General features: G+C 40.8%; 1 protein-coding gene across 4 annotated transcripts in view; it reads right to left on the reverse strand.

Annotated features, from left to right (window-relative positions):
* Positions 1-1,745: 1,745 nt before the first annotated feature.
* AOPEP (aminopeptidase O (putative)) overlaps positions 1,746-21,522 on the reverse strand; it is a 195,084-nt gene continuing 175,307 nt past the window's right edge. The window contains exons 15-17 of one of the 4 annotated variants that reach the window (XM_071579980.1): positions 13,290-13,376; positions 10,573-10,717; positions 1,746-6,542 (exon numbers count right to left, since the gene is read on the reverse strand). In XM_071579980.1, the coding sequence (XP_071436081.1) occupies positions 10,577-10,717; positions 13,290-13,376 (228 nt within the window). In that variant the 3' untranslated portion in view covers positions 1,746-6,542; positions 10,573-10,576. The other 3 variants (XM_071579979.1, XM_071579978.1, XM_071579982.1) reach the window with 3 other exon arrangements.

The raw sequence follows: 21,522 nt of genomic DNA on the forward strand, positions 1-21,522 counted from the left end.
GGAACCGGGAGAAAACAGCCACGGTGAGGAGAAAAGCAGCAGCTCAGCCAGAAGCCCCAGCAGTGCCAGCAGAGCCACTTCTCTCCTCGGCAGCCACCGCTCCGGCCTTCCACGGAGCTGAGAAAAAAAGATGTCCCCGAAAAACAAAAGAGACAAACCTGCCCCCATCCAGGTGATCAGCAGTTAACTGCTTCTTTTGTTAACTGCTGGCATGGGCAGTTAGTGGCAGGGGAGAGAATTTACATAATAATCCCAAACTACAACAGGGGGTACAGTTGCAAAGTCAACAGCTCTCACTATCAAACATAAAAACAACTGTGGAACAAAGTTAGACTGTACTGTGATGTAACAACTTGAGGTTAAAGAACCTGATTTTTTTTGTGTGTTAGATGATTATGACCACTATCCTTTCAGGATTAAAGATGAAGCAAAATAGATTATGGTGTCAAACACCAGCTTCTCAAACTAGCCTGCTTAGATCTAGTCATGATAGCTGGGGATGATGCCAGTGCCAAAGCAGCCACCAGTGCCCCATGAGTAAAGCGTGCCAGAGTGAGCTTCAGCAGAGACCTCCCGTGCTGAAATACTGGCCCCAACAAGCCCAGGGGGAAATCCTGGGAGTAGTCAGGCATAGCAATTTTCAGAGATGACTGAAGGGATCTACATTAAACAAAGAGTACAGTGATGTCCAGCTGCTGCTCAGATGCATGCCAGAAGACAGCAGTGATGTCATGTCCACTATGGGGCAAAAAGCAAACACAGGCTTCCGAAAGGTAGTGCTGCTGCAGCACTGTGCCATGCTCAGCTGACAATTAAGTTCTGTTTTATGATGCACAGATCATCATGCAGAAGCAAATCTTCACACAACTGCAATTTATGAATGCTTTCAGGTAACAGTTAACGCAACTGCCAGTTTTTCTGCCAGCTATAAGCAGCAGGAATCAGGGCCTCAATTTTGTGCAGAAAATATGCACTCAGTTTAAGTCACAGCCAAGAGACAAATGGAGTTAATCTCCCAAGCACTGTGCAGATACCTCAATCTCTTTATGTTCTGGCATATTTCACTGACATAAAATGCCAGCCTGGAAGCAGGCTAACTTTTTTAAATTATTTTTCCACCATATGGTACCCGCAGAAACAAAGGAACATATCCATGTCAGTGGACATGTTCACTTTAGTATTTTGTATACATGTCTAAACTCAGTACACTTGTGGTGAAATTCTGGATGAGTCAGGCTCGTCAATTTTGTTGCTTCCTTGTCCTTTCTTGCAATTAATTTTTTTTTTTACTAGTAGTCAGGGCATCAAAGATTAGGACCCAGAACAGAAATGCACTTAGGTGTCTGTTAAAATCTTTGCCTGTTACAGAAGACATCAAACATGACTCATGATACTAGATATTTTACAGCTTTGAAAGACCACAAGATACACTAAAAAGACTACAAGATATATTAATTTGCTTTTAGGTATTGTTGCCGTAAAAGTCTGTAAAAAAGACTCGGAGCCAAGTTTTGTAGGAGATAAGATAATGGGCAGGCACTTTAATGAGCAACCCCGCTCATCCAGGAATACATCGACGCGTGCACCTGCAAGCTCTGAGTTCTGGAGCTTTTATAATATAACCTATCCAATCACTGCTGTCCACATGTCCAGTTCCACCTCTGTCCCCTCCCACTTCCCACCCCCGTTGAATTGGGGCTGGGGTCGTTGGGACCCTCTGTCTTCATCCACCTCCTCTTCTTCAGCACACAAAGGTCTCTTGGACGCTCTCCAGGGCTTCGGGTCACGCTGCTCCATGTTTATGTTCTCTTCTGATATGCTTTAATCAGGTACCTTGAGAGAGAGACTAAATAGCTGGCAGATCTCAGCTGCCTGTTCTGGAGCAGGGGTAGAGATAGAAGGACTTTATGCTACAAGCTGCTAAATATTAATTCACTAAAATCTACAGCATTGCATCTACTGTGTTCCTAAAATCTACAAAATATGAAAATTGAAAAATTAAAAAAACCCTTTCGGCATCAGTATTATGAATTTGTGCTGTGGAATAGGGTTTTCAGTTAATTAGAGTAAGGTTTTGTGCTCAGTATGTGGATTTATGTCAAATGTTAGTCTTACCTTAGAAGTACATCATTATGTGAGCTCTTTTAAATGGCCTTAGATATTTCATATAGAACTACTCCTGACTCTTAAGTCATGCACACGGAAAGTGAGACCTGTGAAGACATGGAAATTCTTTCCTGTTCAGGCAGAAAGCCACTGACAGCCATGCAGCAGGACATGGTTACACACGACTCACTGTGCTCGTGCTGCAGCACGCGCAGGACCCACTGCTGCCTGCTGACACCTGCTTGCAGTACAGGGGCCTGGAAGGTGTGGGTTGTCCAGATATTCACAGTCCACCTTCTGCACAGAAAGAATCAACCCAAAACTAATAAAGCCTTTGGCACATCATGGCACAGAGTGACTTAGCTGCTTGTTCACTCTTACAAAGGTGCCAGAGTTTCCTCCTGCATACCTCTGTATGTAGAGGAGCCTACACCTGCAAACTAACAGCTAAAATATGCTGTAATACAAACACCAATTCTCAAGACTTTTTCAGCAGCTATAAACTGGCTGGCTGCAGTACTCTGCATGATACATTTTAATGCTCTGTGGAACCTTTTTGTTTTGTTCTGATAGTATCCATTTTCATATTGCAATTTATGTGTCAGAAATCCTTAGGATCATTATGTCTGTTTCTTTAGGCTTCTTATGCCTACTTGTTTCCTCAAGCTGCTCACTTGCTCAGGCATTTCTGTTTAGACTTGTTTCCAGACAATTTTCCTTCCCTACTGTGTGTGAGGGATGGACAATAGGGTACAGCTAATTCCCTCCTAAAGGACAAAGCACAGAGACAGCAGCAGCTGCAAACACCTCCCAACAAAGCTGTAAGAAAGCAAAGCTGTCAGCAAAAAACCCTCTGTGTTTGGAGGAGAAAGTGTATGACCAGGAATGCATCTCCACTGAGAGGCTGAAGGACCTGCCAGCTCACTCCTTCATTAAGGTCTGTCTTTACTCTGAAGCAGTGAGCAAGTAAGCAGAATGGGACGTAGATGGTGATCCTTGCCTAACTATATGGATACAGTTTTAATTTCATCTGAGATTCATTTTTACACTTAAAAACTATGTCCAGAAAAGAATTACCGAGATCCCAACCAGATGCCAGTCTGATGAAGTCAAGTGGGAAACAGTCCAGCCTTCTAATGCTATTCAGAGGAAGAAACCCCTTAAAAGTGGCGTATTTTATTCAGAGACAACTGACTATGAAACAGAAGTAGAATGAAACCTAACCAGGGCCAAAGCACACATACATGTCTGTGTTTGTCATAGCCACATGCAGCGACAGGCAAATGTACACTCGCCTTCATGTCTGAGTTTTCTCCTCCCAATGGACATTTATTGTAGTTACAGTTTGTCCACTTTCCCCAAATGTCTGACTACGCTTATGAACTAACAACTGTGCCACTCTATCAAATTTTAGTGTGTTGAAAGTCAACTCAGGATTGTACAATCACAGGATACACTGAGTTGGAAGGGACCCACAAGGATCCCAGGGGAAATTTAAGCTGGATATCAGAAAAAAATTCTTTCCAGAGAGAGTGCTCAGGCATTGGAATGGGCTGCCCAGAGAGGGGGTGGATTCACCATCCCTAGAGATTTTTAAACACAGATTGGACGTGGCACTGAGTGCCATGATCTGGTAAAGGGACTGGAGTTGGACCAAGGGTTGGACTCGATGATCTTGGAGGTCTTTTCCAACCCAATCGATTCTATGATTCTATGATTCCATGATCATTGAATCCAATTTCTGGATGAAGGTATCACTTGATAAAACATGATTTCCAGTAAAACTTTAAGTTACAGGAAGTTTGGAAATGCTTTTTTTCTTTGTTGTTTACTTTTATTTAGTACAACTAGATTCTACAACTCAGAAAATACAGAAACACCCACCTTGAGAAAATAAAGTAAAATGAACAGTAAGGTGGTTTGGGTTTTTTTTCAGCTAAGCTTTTAATAGGGCCTATTAAAAACTTAGATAATTAAATGACGCTCTGTGGCTCACTTCCAATGCTTTTTATACGATTCAGAAGGATTTTAAAATAAGGATGATCTTGATAATGATCCTACTGTATAAGTCAATTGAAAAAAACAGTCATTAAAATCATCCAAAATCAGACCTCAGATGCTATTGCAGCCTCACAAAAGTCCATAGTTTGTCTCATGCAGTACTACAAAATCAAATAACCCCCAATTTCCTTCTAGCCTCACAGGAGTGTGTAAAGCCATCAACACCAGCTGCTGTTCTTACACGAAAGAATAAATTTTAGCTGCATTTAGAAGCAAAGCAAAATTCTAAATCAAGTAACTCTTAAAATGATTCCATGATCCCACTTCATGGTTACTGAATCTAAACCAACTGTTTAGTTACGTTTATCATTAGGGTTTTGCATAATAGCTAGCTGTAAGATTTTCTGCTAGAGTTTTTGTTTATCTTTTAATGTAGTGCTAAGCTTAAGTAGTAAAACCTAGACAAAATTTTCGAGTTTTTTCTGTTTCTAAAAGGGGGGAATGATGCTGAAGGGGTTTCTGATTTTTTGATATTCACATTTTGTAGATTTTAGGAACACAGTAACTGTAGTAAACAGCAAATGTAGATTTACTGTGCTAGTATTCTGGCAGCCTAAGTTCATTGTTTATGTATCCTAACCCTTAGCATTTATCAGCAGCTCAAATTCTCTTAGCTAGACTCTCTCCAAGGTAGAATGCTGACAGGTATCACAAGGCCTGCAGAATGAAACATAAACACAGGTCAGAGTGACCCAGGAATTCAGAACTGGAAGAACTCCAAGAGACCTTTGTGTGCTAAAGAAGAGGAGATGATGAAGACAGAGGGTCTCGATGACCCCAGCCCCAAAATCCTGGGGGATGGCACAGGGGTGGAACTGGGGCTGGACTGAGAGATGTGTAATGATTGAGTGGGCAATATTATAAAAACCATGGGAATCAGTGTTCAGGTGCACGAAGATGTCATCATGTATTCCTAAAAGCCCTAAGCCTGGACATTAAAGAATGTACCTTTTTATCTTATCCCACATTAACTTGGCTCGGGTTCTCTCACGGCATCAATACATACATGAGTGTTATGGGTTCACCCAGGTGGGCCTAGATTTGGCCTCTGGAGTTTGGACTAGGCCGAAGCTGTCAGCTGACTTGAGCTGGGCTGAGCTGACAGCTGACCTCTTCTAGCCAGTAACTTTGTATTCCATACCACATTATGACATCATCTCCAGGGCAGCAGGAACCAGTGTGGGAGTGGTTAAGGCAGTCGCTTCTCAGCCTCCTCTTGGGAGGACGCACGATGCTGTCCCAGGGGGGATGGAGAGGACCAGGCCCACCACTGGCTCACAGGGTACCTCAGGAAAGTAAAATGTGTTGTTCTGGGTCTCTCCTTTCTGCTTGGGTTTGTCTCCCTGGGGAATAAGCTTCTTCTTAAGTAATGTGTAGTTAGGACAGTAGAATCTGTGTGTTCGTTAAGAAGTTGAGGTGGGGAACTTGTTGTTGCAGACTTGTGTGAGTGTATATTTGTACTCTCTTCTAATTGTCTCTTTCTTTCTGTGAAAAATATATGTAGATTTAGTATAAATGCAGTTTGAAGTGTTTTTTTTCTTTCCCCTCTCTTTTCCTCCCTTTCCCTGGTGTTAGGAGGGAGGCTTTTCTCTCTGTGCTTGGGGGGGTTGGCAGTTGCTTATCTCAAACTAAGACAATGAGTCTCCTATTATTTCTAACTTCTGATGGGGTATGGTCACAATAACTATTCAATGTCACCTTTAGCTTGTTTCCTAATCTGAAGCCTCACTATTTCACAATGCTTGGATTAGCAACAAAGGGCCCTATAAGATTTGACAAAGGGCCAGGACTGCCACCACTTTGCCATTTTTTAGGTTCTTCAGTGTTAGTGTTTTATTTTCTGTTCATCTTCTCAGTTGCTACCATGCATGATGGATCACAAAGTTGTAGGGAGGGGAATATTCCAGTTAATACTGCTGAGACAGAGTGGAACAGCTGTAGCAAACAAAACAAACTATTGCTGTGCTCATTAAAAAAAATGAAACAAAATCAATTGTTTTCAAAGAATAAAAATTTGGTGATATTTACAAAGGTGTGGAATGTCTTCATTGCCCTGTAGTTTTAACAGTACTGGCTATGAAGAAGCTTATAATGTATTTAATTTCTGTGTGTCTTATGCAGGGGCCTGACCCAGCCCTGGGTTTTTTCCCTTACACAATAGAAAAAGCAAAAAGCAAGTTGGTTTCCTTTACTGGCTTTTGCAAAAACACCCTGTGAAATGAAGCATGACTCTTATGAATGGGATCCTGTAGTAACAACATCTGTGAGTGTAACTACATTTGAAGTCATTTGCGTTCTTGGACAATTTCCTACCTCTTGTTGCATTTGAAGGAACTCGCTGAGTGTTGCATAATTCAGGTTTTGACACTGTATGCCTGGAAAGGAGGAGGCCAGAAAATGTGAGGTGAAAAGGAACTGTACTCTTTGTACTGAAGTCACTATTGAGGCAGGCTGTTTAGAATCTGAGCACAAACTCTTTAAAAAGTTGACCACATTTAATTTTTCTTGTTAATATCCATCAACGATGTCTTTCAGCTGCTCTTCTCCTGTTGGAAAAGCAGGAATGGGGTCATTCTTTTTCCCATTTTTGTAAACTAATGCTGAACCACCATGAAATGGAAAGACTACACATACTTGGAAAAAGTATTTATTTTTACAAGACTATTTGATGTAAAACAATAGAGTACAAAGGAAATATATTCACAGATTTCTGTTTTTTAAATTCTTACTCTGGAGGGAACAAATAAGATGTCTTCTAGAAATGCAGTTCTCCACTGATCAGGAGAGTTTCACTTGACATATCACTGTGCAAAACAAGCAGCACAGGGATATCAAAGACACTTTCAGAAAATGGGAGGTCTGACATTTCTGGTAAAATTTAATTTAAATATGACAGAGAGAGAATGCTGATCTTTGTTTTTCCTTCAGTCCCATCCCTTCAGCAGGAGAATGGCAGGTCATAGGTTATTTCTGCTTCTAATTAATCTCCTGAGTGCCATCCCAGCTCCTGCTAATTTTATGTGGGGTGATTTTTAATATGACAAAGGAGTTACAAATAAAATTTTAAGTACACAGTACAGTTTCATCAAATTTCAGAATGACCAAATTACTAGAAGTCAAAAATGGTTCAAATCAAGAGTCCTTGGCATCTGCAAACTGGAATGGCTGTGTTATCAAAGACACCAGATAACTCACAAATTTATTGAATAAAAAAAATCATGTACAGCCAGAGCAACACGTGTGTGTGTGTGTGTGTGTCTGTGTGTGTGTGTGTGTCTGTGTGTGTCTGTGTAGTTTGTTTTGTGTGCATCTGATCTCAGTTACAGTGAGCCTCTGGAAATACAGAAAGGCAAATATTTCTGTAAGCTGGTTGTTTTAGCAGTCACATAATCCTTCTCTTGATGTCCTGGGTCAATGAAATCCTGGTACCATCAGGGTTTAGTAGAAGATTTATTAAAAACGTTTCTCTGACCTTTCCTGCAACAGGAACAGCATTTAAAGTTATTACTCTGTCACAGTAAAGGAGTATCTGTGCATTCTTGATTGCTCCAGCTTTCCAAATTGAGTTATTTTTCAGGTTAGTGATAAAGAGTAACTGTGGTTACAGAGTTAAGAATCTCTGGTCTCTTTAGCTTCCAAGAGCTACTACAAGGTCTGGAGAAGACAGAGAGAATCCATGGTGGGAGCACATTCTCTTGGTTATAAGCAGGTTACTCTGAAAATAATGTTGGAGGCAAGTTACCACAGCAATACTGTGTGATGGGCTACATATCCACACGCTTTCTCCTGTTAAGTCAACAGTTCTCTAAGCAATACTGAGGTAGCTTTTCCACCTTAGGCCATTTGGTGTTTAACATCAGAACATCATAATGCATACTGATTCATTTTTTGAGAGAAGCCAGCAACAACAATTCTCAAAGCCTCTTAAAAAATGTACATCTTTTTTTGCTCTAGGGCTCGACTCCTGTTCCTGCTGAACTGAGCCAGTGTGTAAAATCAGAACTGATATCAGCTCAGTAGGCACCGGAGGACGGGTCCATCAACAGCCTGGAACAACAGCAGCAGCCGTAAGTTGTTTCTGACTGGAGCTGCCACCATTTCTTGCAAGTGACACACAATGCTAAACTCCAACTGCAGAGAGATCATGACAACATCCATTAAAGAGAAGACTATAAAACAAAGCTTTATTGACAGTTTCAGGTTAAAGTCACAAACTTATTTCCTCTGACCTTTAGGTAAGCATGGTAACCAAAGTACTGCGGGCAATACCTTACATTTGGAGTCAGATTGAAAGCTTAAGGAGTGCTGTTTATTCTCAATTAAAAGTCTTTGGCCCTCCCTAAGTCGCCTCTGGCTCTTATCTTCCACATGCTGAACCTCACACACATGCATTCACTGCAAGTCTGCCCATTTGGCAGGAAGGTATCTCAGCCAGCAAACACTCTCTGCCCTGCACAGAGTCTCCTCTCCCTTCTCTTCAGGTGCAGAACTTAGCCACTGTGAACAAAGAGGGAAACAATCACTGTTCACCAATCAGCTAAGCTCTGCACCTCACCAGAGAGGTCTCCGTCTCAGCAGAGATCATTTCCGGAGGAGGGTCTTCTGTGATGCTCTGCTGCTTTCCTCTTTTTTGGTTTGTTTTTGGTTGGGGCTTTTTGTTTTTGGTTTTTTGTTCGTTTGTTTGTTTTGTTTTGTTTCACGAATGGAGAGGATTCCACGCGGATTAGACAGTTATGGTGAGTTTCATGCTAGCAGCTGCGGTCATGGCTGTGTGGTAATCCCTGGCAATGTGATTTTAATCTTAAATCACAAATCATCATGCCAGGAACCCAAACAGCCACAACATTAAAAGAAAAATGAGCTGTCACACCGAGTATTGTACTTAGTATCTTTAGACTTTATGTTATAGCTCACCACGCACTTCTGGTCTGCCTGGAAAGCCAAAGAGGCAATTCTAGACTACTGCTGACACATATATACCATGTAATTTTCCTATGCTAGGTACTTACCATGAGAAGCTTGCAGAAATATTATTATTGAAGGAACTGTAAGACAGTTCCTAGTACAGTAGTACCAGAACAAACTGGCCTTCTGGCCTTCAGAAGGTGGTCTTCACTAGAAGATTAAGAATTATTGAATGTAACTCAAATTCCTGTGAGTCCTTGATAACTGGGAGCACATGGGAGTGTCTCAGCCATACCTATTTTAAAAGGTGGGCCCCCTACCCCATAAATTATATCCTGGCATTCTACAGCCTGATCCACCTTTCCCAAAACAGTTTTCTTGTCAGGCACAGTTTGTGTCTATACAGAAGAACAACATGGCTTTTCATCAAAAAACTTGCACTTCCTTTCATAGAACCTGCCATTGCTCTATATCATATAAATACAGTAAACACCACAAAATCAAGTGGAACTCACTGCCAAATACTGCTTGAACAGCAACAAATTGAGATTTCTGCTTGATAACAATTAGATGATGATAATTTTGCTAAATTAGATGCCTGAATTTTGATGCTAGAAATTAACAATAGTCACATGAACAACCAAGGCAATCAGTCTGTCAGGTGAATTATATCATTATTCAAAAATCTGAGGTATGCTGCAGTGGAATTAACCTTCATTCCCAGCTTAATTGCTTATATGTTAAACATGCACATGCTGACACTGTCAGCTTGCCTCCCACTACTCAAACAAACTGAGAAGTGGAAAGTATCTTTGCAAATTACCAGTTTATAGTCTATGGCAATCTTTATTCCATGAATACTTTTTGCAATTCTGCTTCTTCTCTGGTGCTTTCTCCCCATCAATTTTGTAAACAAGCTAGCTTCTTCTTGTTAAAGCTGTTCTTCTTACCTCATAATCAGTCTTAAAAAGCCTCACAACTCTTAACACAAAAAGATTTGAACTATCAGCTTGTTCTCAAATCATTCAGATTTGCTTCCAAGTAGACAGCGTCGTATTTCCATTCTGGGATCAACTCTGTTCAAAAACTGTGCTGCCTATCAAGTAAACATTAAATAGAAATGCTCCTTGCACAACTGCAATTTGTGTAAGCACAGTTATGAATATAGAAGGGGAAACAACTGCAGGCAGAGTTGGCCTTCTTGGGCCATTTGGACTTACAGTTGCCTCTTGTACAGTCCTTTACAGCGTTTACAACAAAGCCATTCTCCGTGTTCTCCAGCCAGTGCCTACGAGCATGTAACTCACTGCTCCTGCAGCTGGGCTTAAAAAAATGGAAAAAAACCCCAACAAAGCAAACCAAGAAGATATTTAACAAGAGTTACTTCTTGACCTAAGTAGCCACAAACTGCATGGTATGCCAAAGTTTACAACGTTGTGAGCTCTGCTTTCTTTCTCTATGAAGCAAAATCAGGGTGTTTAGATTAAAATGAAAAATCACCTCTTCAGAATAACATCTCTGCCACCAGTTTGGCCGAGGACACATCCATATGTTCTCGTGCTGAAGCAAAGCATTCACGTGCAATTTCTTGTTGTTTTGCATCTTCATTCACCATTAATTCACCATAGAGATACACACCCATAGCCTGAAAGAGGAACATAACACACAGCATCCTACTACCAGTAATGACCAGTTAGTAACTCCGCTGACCTTGCAGTACTCATTTAAACTAAAATTGAAACATAAAAGACAATCCACAACATAGGAAATGCCACATACTCTACTTGATCTATTCTCCTCCCAAACAGTAGTTTTCCCTGGATCTCTTTAGCCTAAAGATGGTTGTCTATATGCTGTGTTGAGTGTGTAAAAACAGATTATTAACATAAGAGTTCTATGTTATTGCATGACAAAAAACATTTCTCACTCCACTTTCCTTGCCACTTTTCAAGTTAAATACTGTTTTCTTTTATCCCCAACCTGAATTTTTTCCTAATGTCCCTTGAGAAAACAGTTTGTCTCTTCTTCAACTGGATACACATTTCTTTCCAACTGGGATGTTTACACAGACATCCACAAAGACTGACACAGTCCACTCTAAAATTCCCATTTGGCAATTTGGTAACTGGGCATGAACTGAATATGGTCAGGTTTCAGACTTCTGTTTACTCTGAGATACAGCTGAACATGCACAAATTCTGCTTTGGTAGGAAGGCAAGCTTTTCCTAACTACTTATTCTGTACATTACAGCTATAAAAAAAAGGTAGTGAGGCACCTGGTGATGAAATCTTGCCCTTTTGACCACAGCCAGCAAAGCACTGGCTAACGTGCCAGGAAACATATTGGGGGTTGCCATTTTTTAATGATGATACAATTTTTTTCAGCTAATTACAGGAATTCAGTAAGTGTTAGGATGCACTTACCAAAATAGGATTACATGTGACAAAATATTACCAGCTTAGTATGTTGACTTTTACAGTTACTGTTTAGACCTGCAGGAGAGGAAGAATTCGGACAGCATTGAGAAAACACAATTTTTAATGCTATTCTGACAAGTTCTAGCATTGGCTGGTAAACTTAAAAAAAAATAGCTTCAACAAGAAGGGAAATTTAAAGCTAACAAAGACTGAAATTAAGCCTCAGGGTGGCAGAAACCTGCTACACTCCTTGCCAATCCCGTAAGTGTGCTCTCTGACATCCAGAGGACAAAAACCTCAGATTTCCAAGGTCTGCAGTTGCACCAGGGTCTGGCAGCCACCAGGCATGGGCCTTGGAGCTTTCACTGAGAATTTAAAAATGTTGGAACTGTGTTACATATAGGAATTACCTTCTCTACCCACTGCTAATAATTTTTCCCCAGGCTTAAAAATAAACAAGCTGTAAACAAAGTGTTGTTTTGTAGAACTGAAAAGATTTTAGACAGTCACATGTGCATTTTTGCCCAGACATTTAAGGAAGCTGTCTTTCATGACCAGTAAGAACATGCAACTGCTCTGGGTGGAAATCGGTGCAGAAGATGGTTGTGCCATAAATTCTATGCACTGCTTAAGTAAATGAAATTAGGACTACATTAAAAAGTTGCAAAAATTATTTCCCTACACCACAGAGGATCTCTTTATTTGGCATAACATCTATTTAAAATGTAATACAGTTCTGTATGGTCTTATCAACTGAAGGATTTCTGGGTCCTTGATTCCCCAGGTTCTGCTGGTGCTTATCTATCATTTCATAGAATATGTACAATATATATAACTCAGTAAAGAAATAACGCATTTTTAAGTCTTTTTTTTCCCCTTTTAATAAGGAGCTTGCCAAGAACTCTAGGGCCTTTTATTGGCTGAGAAAAAAATATGAGTTATACTTCAGAGATAGAAGAAATAGCATGACGGACTGCAGTAATTCCATGCGCTGTGTTGCCTAAAAGCACAGAATTCCCACTGCTCTAAATGGCTTTGTTCACTGTCAGCATAAAAGTAAAGACATTAATATCTTGCCTAGACTTTGACATATCTTGCACTATTTTGTATTTTTTACATACATTTTAAATAAATAACATTCATCCTAGGCAGTGAATGTCTCAATTTTATAGAGTTCATAGTGAATAAAAACAAACAGAACTGAAATAGAAAGAACAAAGCAGAGGTACAATTAGAATTCTAAGTTCATAATGGCCTAAATAAAAGGCCATGGTAAGGACATCACTTATGGCCAGCATTTAAGGCCTTCAGAATGCTCTTGTAAGCATTTCCCTCCCCACGCAGAGGGCAGCATTCTTTGGGTATATATTGCACTATGCTTCTCTTTCTGGCTGTCATCTTCTAGACATATGTCACCACAGCACTGACTGCTTTGTGCTGAGCTAATGTCAATACCAATACAGGCATTGACATTCACAGCCAGACTTGCCTTCACCATCCTGCAAAAGGAACCAACGCTGAGAAGTATCTTCCTCACATCATTGCTACCTCTGGCTTGCACAAAGTGGAAGGAGAGGGTGGATTATATCCTATTTTACCACTTGCCTTGGTGGGGTTGAATAACCCTAGCCTTAGGTGGCTTCCTTAAACTAAAATGTTTAAGGGGCAGAAGCGGCAAAAACCGAATACCCAGCTGAGCTTTCGACAAACTGCAGCAAGAAAATATATGAAATGGTTTTTTAGTTTTAGAGTGTCAAAAAGTTGATTATTTTTGATCTGTTAGTTTAAATGTAACTCACCTGATCTTCTCTGAGAAATCTCTCAACATCTCCATACCCAGGCACATATTTGTGTTTAATGACAAGTTCACACCAACGATGACGAACCTTCGGGAAGGAAAAAAAAAAGAAACTGTATTCTGTCTGTGTTTGTGGATAAACATCTGTTATCAAGTTTGGCTTTTTCATCATTGTTGGGTTTGGGTTTTTTGAAAAGTTGGTGTTTTTTGCCCCAACAGCCTGTCAAGTCAGTCAGCTGAGCAGAGGAGCAGTGCTCTGCTCACCTCAGCCTGGGGTTTCAAACCCAGAATGTCCAAAGACAAACTGCAGGTTCTGTATTAGTAAACTAACCCAGATTCAGGCACAGATCTGCAGCATCTTCACTGTCACTGTTCTCAGTCTTGACTTTCTTTCCTTTAAATAAGGCTAGAGGTTATCTCTTTTATATTATTAGCAGGTGGGGGCATGGAGGGTGGCAGGGAGCAGAGATTACAACTGCAAAAGTCCAGAAAAGGCACAAAATATAACTGATCACTTCCCTTACATAATTGTGTAATACAAAGGGGTTAAAAAAAGGCTTAAATATAATTTTGTACCAATATTAAATCTGTGCCAACAGGATAAGAGTTAGATCTAAACCCCTGAAACAGGGAGATTTCAGTTAAATGGAGCAGTTTTGCCATTGTATCTTTGCTAGTAAATTTTAAGCACCTTGTAAAGCATATAATATTCATCTGTATTTAAGAAGCCACTGTGCTCAACCACCACTGACATATACATTCACAGAAACAGTTACTGACATACTGTAATGAAATTTTCAGGCAAATCACAACCAAAAATGCTTTTTATTTAAGTAGTATGAACATGAATTACATATTTTTTCTTTGTGTTGTTGTCTTTACATTTCTGACTTTGTTCTTAGCTACTCTTGTGGCCTAAGTTTCATATTCCTCTCCAGCAAGGCAGTGATCAGCCTAACATTTTACGTTCCATTAGTGGTTCAGCACTGACACTAAAGGAAAACAGGTAGGTGAAATAACTCCCAGTCCTTCTCTAACAGCCCTTGCTTTTGCAACCTTTCAAAAGTCAAGGCACCTAATAATAAACATTAGCAGTAAAACATTATCTGTTCTAATATTTTTCAAAACTGAGTCCAAATTGTGCATATATCAAGTAACTGAACATGAACCTTATTCTGAATGACAGATTTACATTGAGAATGGGAGCCAGAAAGGGAGGTGAGCGGAAAAGGAACACTTACATATACTCTTGCTTTTGGAAATAAAGTATTTGAAAATAATTTCCTTTTCATTCTAATTTTTGCCAATCTTCTTTATATCTCAGGAAAAAATTTCACAGACTTATGTCATTAGATGTTAATCCTACTGGCACAATTAGCAAGTGATACATGGCCACAGGTCCTGGACAAGTCCTTTTTGTGTTCTTGAGATCTCTTGTTCAGCTGACCCGATACAATATAGTTTGAACACAGCCTACGAATGAAATAAAAAGCTGTGGGGTTTGGAAGCTGAGTGGATTTTGCACTTGGTGCATACAAGATACTGAATAGTTACAGTGTAGTGCATGGTAAGGAATAATTGGTGTCACTTAAAGCTTTTTGCCAACAAAATAACAGCTGTTAAGATTCCTGCTAGTGGAACCAGAGCTAAATTTACAAAAGAAATAGCTTTCCAAGATCTAATTCACTCTGCTGTAGATGCCCATATTCATAATGTAGACTTTCAAAACCCTACCCAGCTGCTGCTTCTCCCTGGAGACACTAAACGTTTCCCCAGTAAACATCTTCCAGCTTTGTTACAGGGTGTTTCTCATAGCACTGAGCAGCTTTATGCCTGGAAAAAAATATCCAGGTTCAAAACTTAACCATACACTTCTCCCATCTGTAGCGTAAGTTAACCAAACAGAACATAAACACATTTAAAAGACTGTAGACATATTTTAATTTGCACATTTGGCCATATATTAAAAAAAACCCTCCTGTGAATACTGCTCTTCTACATCTTATGGTCCAGCATTTACAGCATCTACCCAGGAGGTAAGTAATTAAGTCCAGGTTCTGTGGCTGCTCAAGACCTCAAACTGTGCCTTCAGTGAGGATATTTCAACAGCAGATTATAGAAGTATTCTAGGATGAGGCTCTCCTCATGCCTTCTGCTGGAGCTAGTTTTTAACCCTGAAGTTATTAAAGTATTTGTTGATCCTAAAGGAGGTGTCACAAGACTTTAGGGTCTACATTTCTGAGTACCCTTGATAAGAAGTAGGGACCTGGCTCATGTAGTTAACAAGCCAGCTCGCCCCCAAAATGACTTTTTTGGTGCAACTCTCATAGCTACATGGACAGCAAAACGTAAGTTCTCTCTGTGAAGCCCTTCATGTGGTCTTACTTTCCTCTTGTACCAATGTCATGTATGACTGACTTATATTTGCATCACAGCCTCAACACCCGAATCCCAGTGACTTTGGAAAACAGAATTAAACCATGCCTGTCCCCCTGTCTGTTCCCTTCTCCTTCTGTCTTTGTCAATCAACCTCCTTTCAAATAGTTAAAACAAAAAATAAATTTTTTTGCAGGGTGAGATCTGGGGCAGAACACACTTTCTTTTCTCTCTTTTGTCTTTTTCCCTTTCTTTCCCAGGATGAGTACAAATCCCAGCACATTTCCAGACCTTAAATGCCGGCACTTTGCCAGCTGGGACAGGAGCAGCACGTCTGTTATTCTCAGATTACACATTTGTCTCCTGCCCCCCAAAAGCCTCAAATGCTCCCATGGCAGAGCAAGCTGCAGAACCAACTGCTGCTGAAGGGCCCGTGAAACCACCAGGTCAGCCAGCCCTGCTGCATCTCCTGAGACTCGTGTGGGACCTCAGAAAGCAGAGCACAGAAACCAAGGCTGGCTCCAAGTGTGAGGTGGGGAGGGGGTACCCTGCATAACATGGACTGAACTTATACATTGGTTATGCTTCTGTCCCCTGTGCCACATAGCGGGTAACAGCTGTGTAACCCAAACCACAGCTAAAGCAAATGCATTAATTTTTCAGATACATGCACTATAAAGAACCAATTTTTCTGAGATACTCCAAGCCCTAGGCTGATTCCACACACGTAAGACTTTTAGTCACATAACATTAGAGTGGGGAAAAAATTGCAATTCCCAGTGTCTCACTCAATGCTTAGAGAGGCAAAAGTAAGATGGGCCCCACAGTTTCACAGCCTAATGAATGAGTCGTGTGAACAGGCACTTTTAACAGAACAGTCTCAAAAGGAAATTTTGAAGACTAAGGAGCTTGTGGCAGAACTGAGTTAACCATACCACATCCTGTGTATACTCTTCTTGGCTTTTCTTTTCTTCCCAGGAGCAACTATTCAGTGGCAAAAATAAGACTTCATTAGTCCTCTCCCAGTTTTCTCTCTTCATGTTTCTCTGTGCTCTTCTACACGATTCAGAGATGCACATCATATGTTATTTTGGCTGGTTACACCATAAATACACACTAAACCTGAGAAGTAATTTACAGCAATCCACTCTGTTACTGCTGGCAGGAAGCACAGAGGCCTTTTCTGGATCTGAAGCAGCATCTTCTACTGCCCAACCACCCACTCACACTTACTAATTTAGCAGCTGCAGGAATCCCCATAGCAAAGATGGAAATGCAATTTATTTTCTCAGCCTGCAATACGGGGCTGACAGCTGTCCTTCCAAGTCCATGACTGATGGCTGACACCCCCAAGGATGGGGAAAAGTGGGGCACAGGGGTGATGGAAGCCTGCTGAGACCTCAGTTTCCCAGTAGATGGATCCTCATCACTTGGAAATAGGTTTCTTCCTCCCACCCCGCTTTCAGAGATGGTGTAAACATTTCCACTGCCAGCTTTTTAGCCTAAATTAAGTTTGTTATTGTGAGTTCCTCAAGACACTACTCATATTAATGGTACATTTCTGAGGCACAGTTCAGTGGCACAAAGACACCGAGACATTTACTGTCTCAGGTATGACATTTGATTTTCATAAATATCAGCCACATTGAGATCCAAGTATTGGTTAGCACCTAGATGGAATGTCTTGCAAGAAAAACACACAGCATTGCACAGCATATTATTTGTAACTCAAACGTTACCTGTATTTTGACAGTGCAAAGGAAGATACCGAGAAACCAAAATTATGTTTAGTTTGGTTTCAGATAATTCAAGCTGTTGCATGAGATTAGTTAAGGGAAACGAATACTTACATAAAATTGTCTCATTTTTAAAAAAACCCAACATGTCTGCCAAGGAAAGTGAGGAATTTTCCTGGACTAGAGAGAGGACTTCTGTCTCCTCGAGCCACCACAATCTTTGAAATTAAGAGGTTTCAGGCAAAAAATGTAGAGAGAGGATAATAGTTCTTTACTACAAATATATAGAACAAAAAGAAACAGAACAAGCAGCAACACTGTAGCCGAAACTTTCAACACTGAAGTCCCACTTCGCCTTCCAGTGCAGTTACAGCCAAAACTGCAGGGCTGCTGCTGGGCCCTGGGGCAGCAGCTCCAACACAGCTGCGGAGCCGCGTGATGGGGCTGGCTGTGTCCAATGTGGGGAAGAGCTGGGATGCTCCTGTCAGCAGAGAGCACACGTGGGGATGTCGATAGGACACTACTGCCATGCTGAGCTGGGCAAAGCCAATCCAAAGGGAGATGGCACAGCTCCAGGAAAAGCAATGTATCTGCCCCGGCAGTTCCACTCCCACACCCAGAGAGAAAAGAACCTCCACACAAAAAAAAAAAAAAAAAAAAAAAAAAAAGAACTAGCAGTTCCCTTTTTTCCTTTTCCCTCTTCTCCGCTCCCTTCCTTTTGCTGGTCTTTCTGCCAAAGGTACTCAGGAAAAGAACTGGGCCTGTCCCACTGCCCCAGGACATGGGCAAAGGAAGCAAACAGAAGTCCCATCTTTGCACAGAAAGTTATTAGCTTGCAATGGAGAAGCCAATAGAATCCGAGCTAGAAAACAATGAGCCTCTGATGTTTGCTTAACTCTCCCTATCACAGACTTGCCTTCTCCATACCTAGCTATGTGCCAGTATGAAAAATTCAACCAAAAGTTTGAAACTATACCAAAAATATACTAATAATCCAGCTCTAAGACAGTCCTTTTGCTGCAGCAACCTCAGCCAAGATCTTTTGGGAAATGGTGTTTGAAGCTGATGGACTAAACCCATCTAAGGTATCAAATGCACAGCTTGACTTTCAAAAGAGTATTTCCCAGTGACCTCCATACTGTGACCTCCACAGTATTTTTGAGCTATTTTCAACACATCTCAAATTAGTGAGATACTAATTTGTTCTCACTCGGGGATAAATTCCTTTGCCTAATCCATATTATTTCCCTCTGCTCCACAAAATCACAGAAGGCTTGTGTTGAAAGTGACCTTAGAAATCATCTAGTTACAACCTCCTTGCTGTGGTCAGGGGCACCATCCAGTAGACCAGGTTGCTCCAACCCTCATCCAACCTGGCCTTGAACATTTCCTGTAACTTCTCTAGGCAACCTGTTCCAGTGCCTCACCACCCTTGCATTAAAGAATTTTTTCCAAACATCTAATCTAAAGCTACTCTCCTTCAGTTTGAAGCCATTCCCCCTTGTCCTGTCACCACATGCCACTGTGAAGTCTCCATCTTCCTTGTAGGCTCCCCTCCAGCATTTGGAAGGCTGCAATTGATTCCCCTTAAAGCCTTCTCTTTTCCAGACTGAAGAATCCTGATCCCCTCAGCTTTTTCTCACAGGAAAGGTGCTTCATCCCTCTGATCACCTTGCTGGCCCTTCTCTGGATTAACTTCAACAGGTCAATGTCCTTCCTGTGCTGCAGACCCCAGATCTGGATGCACCACTCCAGATTGAGTCCCACCAGAGCAGAGAGGTAGAATCACTCCCCTTAATAAGCAGACAAGTCTAAAACAAACATCCTTATAGAAAGCTTTGTATGTTACATTGTAAACATCTAGCTTGCTCCTGTTCTCAATCATACATATGCAAGAAAAAAATTAATATTTTCCTTCTGAGCTCTACCAATAAGATTGAGAAAATATGTAATTTAAATCATGCCTTTGTTAAAGGGTGAAAAAAAGACTTTACTAAGTAAAGTCTTTACTAAGTATTCTAAGCTTTAGATTACTAGACTTTACTAAGCCTTTGGTCTGCTCAATGGGAGACTAGCTTTAGGCAAAATGAGTACATTTTGCTAATAGCTGGTTTCAATTTTAAAGGCAACATAAATCACTGAACAAAAGCAACACACCTAGAGATCTTAGAAAATGGGGTACATTGAAATAGAGGAAGAGCTATGGTCCAACAAAATGCAACCTTTAGTAAAGGTATGAGGCATATGTGATTTTTATAAACACTCTATTGAAAAAATTATTTGAACAACTTGACTCTTAAGTGTTAATTAATGAGCCTCAGAGGTCAGACTCCAGTTTAATTCATGGAGGAAAAATTAAATGACCAAGCTATACTACTACAGATTACAAGTAAACTAACAATTAGAAAGGGTATCTCCAGAGCACTGGAAGGCTGTTCTGTTCCATCTGAAAGTATTTATCTCCAGTCTCTTTTATCTACACATAACTTGGATTCAAATATTAGATCATTTTCCCAGATAATTAAGGAACAACATCACATGTTACAGGACAGTATTTGGACGAAAAAACAGGTTTTACAACTGCTTAACATGGAAGAATTACAGCTTAAGAATTGCCATTCTACAGTGCATTTAATGGCTTTTTTGCCCCCTCTGCCTTAGCTGAAATAGTTACCCTTTAATACACCAGCCAGGCTGCACCACAGACTTTTCATTCTATATCATTTCCAATGGGCACTCCTACCCTTTATACCCACAGTCTATTCCTGCTTTAGCACATGAGTTTGATTTCACTGCTACTTGCCCAAATGAGGGATGCTGAAGCAGCTCACAAGGAGCAGTGAAACAGACGTGTGTCTTACAACTGTGTTGACAAAGCATCAGTTTGTAGCACTTGCTCTGACAGTACCTCAGAGTCAAAGAAACCAGAGGCCAGACACAACATCACAGCAGCAGGCATCTTGGATGGAAACCTTTCTTCTTTAGACCCTCACAGCATCAACGTTTGGTTAATGCTGTTTCCTACAGTGCAATGCCCTTTCTTGGTTAAACACTTAATTTCCAGAGCCATGGTCCAAATAATGATCACACTTTGAATTTCAAAAATGGCTTTTGGTAGCCTAACTCAGGCTGCATTTTACTTTGAGCCCTGGGATGACCCACTGTTCAGTAGCCAAAACTGGGGCAGACTGAGTTCCCTGAGCAACATGGTGCCCTACACTGGACATCACTGGTTGTATGTGTTTATAATGACACTGGCCCTTTGTCAATTCCTGCCACCTTGGACAATCTCTTTACCACTGTGCATCACAGCATGAGTATCTTAGGCCACTGGCAACCCAGCAAAATGAAACACAGTCACTCAGGGAACCCTGAGACAGTAATGGGCTGGCTAATCAAAATTATTTTGTCAGGAGTTAACTGTCTTTCTTCAGAGAACTTTGTAGACATCTAAAATAACTTAGAACCTGGGGTATGTACTCATCACTAAAAGGTCACTTCTAAGGTAATTTTAGTGGAATATCAGATTTCAGATTTTGGTAATATTAGTAGCAATATTCTACTTCCTTAATTAATTTTACTAGTTTTGATTTGCATTTCTCCATAGATCAAGAAATTCCTTACTATGAGGGGTGCTGGTAACAGGGGAGAAGGACTTGCAGGCTTCACTTCTTCCTCCACTCAAAACAGCACTGATGAAGAGCTGTGAGTAAAGCTCATACAGCAACTGCCTCTTATTTAGTAAAAGAAAAGAAACATGTTGGAAAATCACACTTTTGAAAGGCATATTCTGTTGCTTGTTAAACATCAGACTGTGGGACAGCTGTCAGTATTTGAACCTGTACCTGTGCGAGTGTGCCAATGGGCCACGCAGCACACCCCCACAGCTGCGCAAGCCTCAAGTAGCAACAGGTGTCTGACTATCCTTCTCACCTTTACAAAAGTGATTTATTTCATGTATTTCCTTCCCATCCTTTCTCCTTCCCTCCAACCACATGCTCCTGTTTTCATACTCGCCCAGTTCTACATAATGCAACTGAACCTGATTGTTATAAAATTTCTGTAGTAACAGCCTAGCTCAAGGGCAAGGCAATCAGCTCCCACAGACAGTAAACATGACTC

Source organism: Pithys albifrons, chromosome Z (assembly GCF_047495875.1).
Source record: "Pithys albifrons albifrons isolate INPA30051 chromosome Z, PitAlb_v1, whole genome shotgun sequence".
NCBI lineage: Eukaryota > Metazoa > Chordata > Aves > Passeriformes > Thamnophilidae > Pithys > Pithys albifrons.